This window comes from Ranitomeya imitator, chromosome 3, assembly GCF_032444005.1.
Source record: "Ranitomeya imitator isolate aRanImi1 chromosome 3, aRanImi1.pri, whole genome shotgun sequence".
In the NCBI taxonomy this organism is placed as follows: domain Eukaryota; kingdom Metazoa; phylum Chordata; class Amphibia; order Anura; family Dendrobatidae; genus Ranitomeya; species Ranitomeya imitator.
In genome coordinates this window covers 81,056,731-81,066,502 of record NC_091284.1, presented here as the reverse complement: position 1 = coordinate 81,066,502, position 9,772 = coordinate 81,056,731, and the positions used below count along the sequence as shown (strand labels likewise).

The 9,772-nt window shown below is 43.5% G+C and overlaps 1 protein-coding gene across 1 annotated transcript in view; it reads left to right on the top strand.

Annotated features, from left to right (window-relative positions):
• Positions 1–1,288: 1,288 nt before the first annotated feature.
• The window catches only part of GABRR3 (gamma-aminobutyric acid type A receptor subunit rho3), a 155,978-nt gene continuing 147,494 nt past the window's right edge, over positions 1,289–9,772 (top strand). The window contains exon 1 of the mRNA XM_069760045.1: positions 1,289–1,841. Within this exon, the coding sequence (XP_069616146.1) occupies positions 1,672–1,841 (170 nt within the window). The 5' untranslated portion in view covers positions 1,289–1,671. The remainder of the gene's footprint in view (positions 1,842–9,772) is intronic.

The window sequence follows — 9,772 nt, the reverse complement described above, 5'->3', positions numbered from 1 at the left end:
CCTGACGTGTTTCTCACATGTAGAGCTCCATTATATTTAGGATATCCTATGTTTGACTTCTCTCAGGCCATAAGGTTAAATTTGTTTCTTTGAGGAAGCATCTGAATCTAATTTCCTTGAATGGCTCTTCATCCCTGGTGGTCAAATCCAAGTCCAGAGTGGGAAGGCATATCTGACAACACCCTGTCTCCCCTAACATCCCTAAATCGGTTTTGCACCAATCGCTGAGCAGGAGCCTCATCCTTGACTGCCCTTTAGCTATAGGCTGGTGATAGGAAGAGGATGGGGTGAGCGCTAGTAAGCACCAATACAACTAAAGACAAAACAGGAAAATAAAATGAGAGAATACACTTAGCTTGAGACGATACAAGAGAGCTCATGCCAGCAATCCTCCATGAGCATCCAAGAAGAGACTAGTTGACTTCTAGTACTTCCAACCAAACAGAAGTAAATAGAGCTAACACCAGCACCTTGCTAAAGGGACTCAGGGTATTTAAACATCCAGCAAGGGTGTGTCAGCAAGCAGCAGAAGTTGGAGGTATCTGCTAGGTCCTAGAGGGAGAAGGATATCACTCCATAACAGAGATGCAAAAATCAAGAAGGTGCTTTCAAAGCCAAGTGCAATGACGTTCTACAGCCATATCCAAATTGACTGTCGGTCACACCAGACACATCCATGACAATTACACGTTGACTTACTATACTTTACTTGTTGGCTTAATGTTTGTTGCAATAGAATCTTGCCGAGTCCGTATCACTCTGTAGGGTCATAGGCCGTACACCGAACACAGCCCTTCTTACAAGCTTACCTTCAGTGTGGCATGAGAAGATAAATATCCCTCGAATGGGTATCTTGCTGATCTTCAGGGCCTAAGAAAGAAGTGGTGTTTTCTAAAACACTACTTTAGGCATCGGACATCTCTGAATTCTAATTCCAGCCTAATGAATTGTAGGAATATAATCTCCTGAGACACATTAGCTGTAAAATCCGATGACAATAATATTTGACCTAGTTACCTTCTAATATCCTGATTATCTACAATATAAACTGTATCTTAAATGTTACATTTTGAAGAGTAAAATAGGCATTAACACCACATTTCCTAATGCCAGCCATGCACCTCTCTTCATTTGCCATGTAATTACAATGAAATAACCCTTAAAAAAATTAGTCTCAAGATGCATAGCTGAGATTAATTCTCATGACCTCCACAAAATAAGACCAGATTTTGCAGTGTATTGAAGTTTTTTTTTTTTAATGGCGTGTGTAGGATTAAGGAGATTAAATGTCGACATCCCTCTTTTTCATGCTGGAGTATGTAGGAGAATACTGTGTGGGTGGTAAGCCTTGTATTGAGTTTATGTAGTTCCACAGAGGGAGAAGAACTGGGCCGGATAAGGTTCCGGTGACCTGAAAGTCAGATTTCCTCATTGCAAGTAGGTCTCACTAGTACAACGACAGAGGATGTATCTTTGCAAATGTGTTAGAGGAAAGAGCCTGGATAGTTGCGATTCGCTTTAGGCTGGATAAAAGGTATAATCCGCGTTGGGTATGTGCTTGTTACATTCTCCTCGGAATGCTTCTGTCAAGGGAAAGTGACTTACAGAGGTAAAGAAATGAAGATTCTCTGAGGCCGCAGAGGGCTAGAATACTCCTGCACTTGGGAAGACATGGTCCTCATTATTAAATTGCTTCTACTTTCAAGTCTGTGGCCGGGGGCTGTCCTCAATGGGTTCCATCCGCAAAGACAGAATGACCATCATCAGCAGCAGCAACACCATCATCACAATAATGATGAGATTCACCCTGTGCCCATGAGAGACAGCCGCAAGAATACAAGGTAAGATCAATTTTAATTCTATTTCTCATCATATGTATGCATAAGAATGAATTGAAAATTAAAGGGGTTCACTTGGACTTTAAAAATTATGACCTATCTTTAGGATAGGGCATCAATATCTGCACCCCCGCCAATCAGCTGCTTCCAGTTTCGGTGGCAACCGGAACTGCTTATTTACGGAGCTGCACAGTGCAGCTCCATTGACTGTATAGTGTTCGCGGCCGGTAGTGCACATCCACCATCAATTCAAATTAATGGGGGCTGGATGTACATTACCCGGCCGCGGCCACAAGGCTGTTGATGGTGCTGTGCAGCTCCGTAACTGACCAGTTCCGGCCACCGCCCACACTGGCAACAACTGATCGGCAGTGGTGCTTGGTGTCACACCCCCACAATTAGAGTAGGCCATCAATGTTAATGTTCTGGACAACCCCTTTAAATATCTCAATCATAATTGTGTACATTGTTATCAAGAGTATAAGTAATAAGGGAAATATTAAACATGTTGCTTGGTTTGAAGAAGCTGTGTTTTACATTTCCAGTTTACACCACTCTACATGTCCAAGAGCTTTGCAAGTTGTACTGCAAAATTAAAAATAAGCGTAAGTTCACACTGCGTTAGCAACAGCCCGTTCAGCACATACGCTAACGGGCTGCTGCTAGAGCAAGTGCCGGGTCCGTCACTCAATGACGGCGCATCCCTAGCGCACACCCATTGTGGGCGTGCGCTAGCGATGTGTCCAACATTGCAGTCAATGGCGGCCGAAATGGACTACGTTACACCGCGTTTATACCGCGGTGTAACGTAGTCCGTCTAACGGAGTGCCTTGACGCAATGTGAACCAAGCCTAATGGAGAAGCACATTTAAATAAAAATAATTTAATAAAAATATTGGAGAAGTGGCCTGAAGAAGAAAAATTCCAAATGTCAGCAGCTACATAAAATCTTCAAAGTTTTATTTCAATACATGAGATTAAGGCTATATTCACACCCTGCGGATTTTGCGGGTCCGCAGCAGTTTTCCATGCGTTTACAGTACAATGTAAACCTATGGGAAACGCAATCCGCAGTGCACATGCTGCGGAAAAAAACTGCGTGGAAATGCAGCGGTTTACATTCCGCAGCATGTCACTTCTTTGTGTGGAATCCGCAGCGGTTTTACACCTGCTCCATAATAGAAAACCGCAGGTGTAAAACCGCTGTGGAATCCGCACAAAAACCGCAGTAAGGCTACGTTCACATTGGCGTTCCGCCAATGTGCGTCGCTGTTGCGCCGGCGACGCGCCCCTATGTTTAACATAGGGGACGCGTGCGTTTTTTGGGTGGCGTTTTTTGACACTTGCGTCGTTTACGACGCTAGCGTCGGACGCAAGAAAATGCAACAAGTTGCATTTTCTGTGCGTCCGATTCTCGTCAAAAAACGACGCACGCGTCACAAAACGCGCGCGTTTTTGCGTGCGTTTGTGCGTGTTTTTTTGTGCGTCGCGCGTTGCGTCGCCGACGCAGGGCGGCGCAACGCTAGTGTGAACGTAGCCTAATTCCGCAGGAAATCCGCAGGTAAAACGCAGTGCCTTTTACCTGCGGTTTTCACAAATCTGCTGTGGAAAAATCCACAGACCTCAAGAATACATTTGTGCACATACCCTAAAAGTTCATGATGGTGGATGAGATCATGGTCAGACGCGTTTCAGGCATGAATTGCCCTTGATCACTGAGTATCATTTTATTGTGTAGATTTTATTGCACAAATGGTAAATGCAACTCATTTAATGACGTTGTATGTAAAAGATACAAACAGTATGAGGAAGAGTCAGTGATGTGCTGTGATGGAGCATTCTATAAGCACAAATTTTTCTATTGGTTACCATTGACATTGTTGGGATAAACTATAGAGGTTGTAAAACGTGCTACGTCTGTCGATGGGTCATGTTTGGTACTGCAGCTCAATTCCATTGAAGTGAACGTGGCTTAAGGCGCAGTCAGACGGCCATAAAACGCGGACAGCAATGCTCGGACTGACCGCGGCTCTCCCGACCCGAGTGTGACAGCTGCTTAGAAATATACTAATATACTGTTGGGTTGGGAGAGCCTTCGACCAGTTCGTGCATTGAGGTCCGATCTTGGGCTGATTTGTATGAATGTCTGAATGCGCCCTTAGCTGCAATATCATATATGCTTAGAATATTTAGAATTTATTTATAGAATTTATTTAGAATATCATATATATTTAGAAGAAAGCATTAATGTCTTTCCAATTTTCTACAACTATTGAACACTTTAAAAGCCCTTTCTACAATGGCAAATATTCTTTCTACATTCGATCATTTTTTTAGCACTTATTCTCTTTTCTACAATATTGACACATTGAATAATTCATATTTTTATTTTTTTTCTAAATATATTCTGTAAAGAAACTAATGCGCTGTGAGATGCAAAGCCTGACGTCAAAGGTCTATTCTGATGTTCTACGTTTTTCAAAATAATGTAAAAGAGGAGTAATTCATAAAAAAAATGCTAAAAAAAATCTTATAAAGGAAACATACTGACCGTTAATAGCTTAAACCCTGGTCTAAATTCTTAAAGAAGAATTTCTAAATAAAAAGGTAGACGGGCTAAAACGCACACGTAGAATTGCACACAGCTGTTACGTTAGATCTATTAAGGAGGCGCAATGACAAGGAACTAGCAAAAGTTACTGTAAGCAATGAAGAAGTGGAGCCATTGCTGATAGCATTTCATCAAGGCGGTGCTTTGGTCGTTCAAACGACCTCTAAAAAATGGGAGCATCAACCTGATTTGTTGCATGCTAACCAATGGAGCGTCAGTGGTAGCGTCAGTTTCAACTAGGCTAAGGCTATTTAATGGTGCCTGTATGTTTTCAGCCATATTAACATCATAAACAACATGCAAACGTGCCCCCACTGTAAACAGGTATTACTTTTGTTACGAGTTATAACTATTTTCTTATATATACAATTGGATAGGCAATCTCTGGAGAGTTCAGTGATGTTCTCACTGTTGGCACCACACATATCGCCAGGGCAAGGGGTGGGAATTTATTGAACCCCTATTTGAATGGAGTGGTGGTTGAGCATGTGTGCTTTGTTCACTGTCCTACTGCGTTCGATTGAATTACCATGTCTTCCGATTGAATTCCCATACCTATCGCAGTCCCTTAGGCCTCCTTCACAAGTCCATATAAAGGCCATATGTGAAAAAAACAGTACTGGTGTCATCAGTGTTTTCTATCACTGTGTCGATTGTTTGTCTGCATTTACCATTAGTGTCATTAGTGTTTTTCCGGTATGGATAAAGAAATACCGTATTTTTTGGACTATAAGATGCACTTTTTTGCCCGAAAATGGGGGTGCGTCTTATAATGTGGATATACCTTACCGGCTGCGGTAGAGCAGGGTCCCAGGGTTGTTGCTGGATGAGGCAAGAGTAGAGCGTTGCTGCAGGCTGGGATGAGGTGGTGTTCGGATGTGCGCCACTGCGGGTGGTGCAGGGCCTCTGCCGACATTTTGTGAAAGCCCAGAGCCCCCGCACTTACATGGTTTACTATTCGGCGGACTCCAGGAAAATGGCTGCCAGAGGCAGCGCATACACAGATGGAGATCTCGGCAAAAAGATCTCACCCCCGGTAAGCAATAAGGTGCATGGATTATAACAAGCACCACCATTTTTTTAAAGGAACATTTTTTTCCTATTTTTCTCCTCAAAATTTGGGGTGCATCTTATAATCCGCAAAAAACGGTAAATAAATTACAAAGTCTCTTTTATACTTTGCGATATTAAACACGGACAGCACATGGATGACACACAGATGCAATCTGTCTACTCCACGTGTTTTCCACAGACCCATAGACTTGTATTGGCCCTCGTCACCTGTGTTGCCGGAAAAAAAACAGACCTGTCTCTCTGTGGTTTGCACGGCCACACGGTCTGCGTAAAATCATGGACATGTGCATAGCATCATAGATTATATCGAGAGTGTGGTATAGCACATGTACTGGAAACAAGGATATGTCAAGGGAGCCCTTAGAAAATGAATGGAGTGGTGGCATGCATAGTCTGCTGTTGCTCTGCTGGTTTCTCCTGTCCGTTTTTTTTTTCCAATTTCTGGTGTAAAATATAGTAAATTTTTCAGCCCCAGGTTGTCTTTACCCTCCGTGCTTAAATAAGATCTGCCCACTATTTAAAAAAGTGCCATGAAAATAACAAAAGGTCGACATGTACCAAAACATGCAGATTTTTTTCCGGCAAGAACACTTGTGTGAGTAGATAAAAAAAATATTTCCTAAGAATTCGCTGAGATGTGCGTGGTGCGTATGATCCGCTCATACCGGCCCTTCTACTTGGCTGCTGTCCCAGAGATCATGTAAAGTGGGTATTGCACTGTTAATATTGATTGCATTTGGGAATATGGCATGTACCACATAATGTCTAGCTATTAAACCACAGACTTAGTACATGTACTTCCCTGGATCTCCTTATGTGTCAATTTATAAGGCAGGACAGGACAAACATCACTCGGTTTAGGTCCTTATAATTTTTAATTAGATTGTTCTGCACTATAACCTTATGTTGGAAAAAAGGGTAAATCCTATCATCCGTGATTATTATTCCAATCATTCATTCCTGCCCTAAGTTGATTGTCTTTATTAGTGTTGCTCGTTACAGATTTAACCAGACTAATGACTGGCTAGCTGTGGAAACTGTATGCTTTGCCAGAAATAAGCTTAGAGCATTTGTCGCTCTGCCGCCCTCCAATCCTATTGGCAGGTCATACAAAGTACAATACAGAAAGGAATCACTGCCCACAGGAAAAAGTAGTATGAAAATGTAATCCTTCTTATGGCATGATGAGAGTGATGTTCATAAACGAAAATTATTTTGTAAGATCATTTTTTTACTCGTTTATTTGACATGTACCATACTATTCATATTAAAATCCCCTTTTCTGGACGTTCTTTGAACATCGTCACATCATTAACCAACAGTTCGCAAATGTGAAGGTGAATATACACAAAATATATTAAGAAAAACACCAAGGTTACTTACTGGTAGCCGGTTTTTCCGGAGCCCATGACAGCACACCTGAGAGAGGGATCCGCCCAGTCGGGACAGGAAACCTACTGAAATAAAAGGGCGGTACCTCTCCCTCGCTTCAGTTGGTTTTCAGAGCATGAGAGGCCCCCTTGGTTAGTACACATGGCAATCTACCACCACATTGTAATAATAAATAACACCCACTAAAAAGTGTGCACCAAAAGGGTGAAAAAAAGAAGGGAGGGAATATACAGGTGCTGTCATGGGCTCCGGAAAAACCGGCTACCAGTAAGTAACCTTGGTGTTTTCCCGTCTGCCATGACAGCACACCTGAGAGATTTTTGGAGAAGAAACACCTTAGGGAGGGACCACCACTTGCAGTACCCTTCTACCAAAGGTAAGGTCAGTTGAGGAGGATAGATCTAGCCGGTAGTGTCTAAAGAAGGTAGACGGTGAGGACCAGGTAGCGGCTTTACAAATTTGATCAATCGATACCTCTGCTTTTTCTGCCCAGGAAGTAGCCACGGCTCTGGTGGAGTGAGCCTTGATGCCTTCAGGGATCGGGGCACCACGAGAAGCATAGGATAAGGAAATGGCCTCCCTAATCCACCTAGCAATAGTACCCTTGGATACCCCATATCCCTTTCTGCTACCCTGGAAAGCTATAAATAGGGATTGATCCTTCTTCCACTGACTAGTCAGAGATATATACTGCAAAATAGCTCTTCTTACATCCAGTGTATGAAATTTCTCTTCCCCTGGGTTCTTGGGATTATCACAAAAAGAGGGCAACACAATTTCTTGACTCCTATGGAACTTAAGTACTACTTTCGGCAGATATGCCGGATCCGGTCTGAGCACTACTCTGTCATCAAATATCTGCGTGTAAGGAGGGGAGATAGACAGGGCTTGCAAGTCACTCACCCTACGGGCTGATGTCAACGCTACCAGAAGTACTGTCTTAAGAGTAAGTATTTTTATTGATGACTCCTGCAAGGGTTCAAACGGATCACTAGTCAGAGCCTCTAACACCAGATTCAAATCCCAAGGAGGAACCCTCTGAATTACCACTGGTCTAGACCTACTACATGATTTTATAAAGCGGGACACCCATCTATTGGAGGCCAGATTACAATTATACAAGGCTCCTAATGCCGACACTTGTACCTTGAGTGTATTAGTTGCCAACCCTAGTTGCAAACCCACCTGTAAAAACTCTAAAATAGTACCCACAGGAGCCTTGTCCCCCAAAGGTTGCCCAAAAATATCCAGAAATTTTTTCCAAGTTCTGCCATATATCCTTGATGTAACTGGTTTTCTACTTTTCAACAGGGTGGAGACTAACCCTGGTGAAAAACCCCGCCTACTCAGTAATGCCCTCTCAAATTCCAGGCTGCCAGATGGAAGCCCTTCACTTGAGAGTGGCATATTGGACCCTGAGTAAGCAGGTCCGGAATTTCTGGCAGAATCCATGGATCGGTCACTGACATTTGTCTCAGGAGGGAGAACCAAGGTCTCTTTGGCCAAAATGGAGCAATCAAAATTACTCTCGCTTGCTCCATTCTGATCTTCCTTACCACTGTCGGAATCATCGCTATCGGTGGAAACACATACGCGAGACTGAAATTCCATTGTATTTGGAGAGCATCTACCGCGAAGGGTTTTTCTCTTGGGTCTAATGAACAGAACCTCTCTACTTTCCTGTTTAGGGTGGCAAATAAATCTATCACAGGTAAGCCCCAAGCCTGCACTATCTGTTGAAACACCTGGGGATTCAAAGACCACTCTCCTTGCTTCAGTATTTTGCGACTTAGGTAGTCTGCTTTTGTATTCTTGACTCCCTTTATGTGGAGAGCCGAGAGGGATAATAGGTGGTGCTCCGCTAGTTGTAGGAGGACAGATGCTGACTTCATCAGGGAAGGGGATCTCGTCCCCCCTTCGTGGTTGATATATGCGACTACTGCGTGATTGTCTGACATGACCCTGGTATGATGACCCTGAAGGATGGGAAGGAAATGTTTTACAGCTCTCTCTACAGCCCATAACTCTCTTAGGTTTGACGCCTGTTGTGATTCTAATTGGGACCAAGATCCCTGAACTGAGAGTGTCCCCAAATGAGCTCCCCATCCTGAACCGCTTGCATCTGCGGTGATGATCTGATCTATCGGAGTTATCCACTGGACCCCTGATGTCAAATGATCTCTCACGGCCCACCATTTTAGGGAATCCGTTACCTCTAATGAAAGGCGTAGCTTCCCCTCTAAATGCCCTTTTAACCACCTCTGCGCTGACAGGACCTCCCATTGTAACTGTCTTAGATGGAACTGTGCCCATCTTACTGCGGGTATACAGGACGTCAGAGAACCCAACAGGGACATTGCCTTTCTCAACGTCATTACGGGGTGATGAATTGCTGACTCTACAAGATTTTGAATTTTGACCGGCTTGTTTTCTGGTAGAAGACAAAGCTGACACCTGGAGTCCAGAACTAAACCCAGAAAAGATTGCACTAGCTCCGGCGTCAACCTCGACTTGGCAAGATTTATTTTCCACCCTAACCGCTCTAGCGTTGATATGACTTGCTTTATTTGTGCCTGGCAATGTGTTGATGAGTTCCCTATTACAAGGAAGTCGTCCAGATACGGAACTATAACCACGTTCTGAGAGCGGAGGAAGGACATGACCTCTGACATTAGCTTTGTAAAATTTCTCGGTGCTATTGATAGGCCGAATGGTAGGGCAGCATATTGATAGTGCCTGAGACAACTTTGGACATAAACCGCCACTCTTAGGAATTTTTGGTAGTCTTGATGAATTGGGACGTGGTAATAGGCGTCCTTTAGGTCTATGGCTGCCATGAAGCAACCTGGGAACAAGA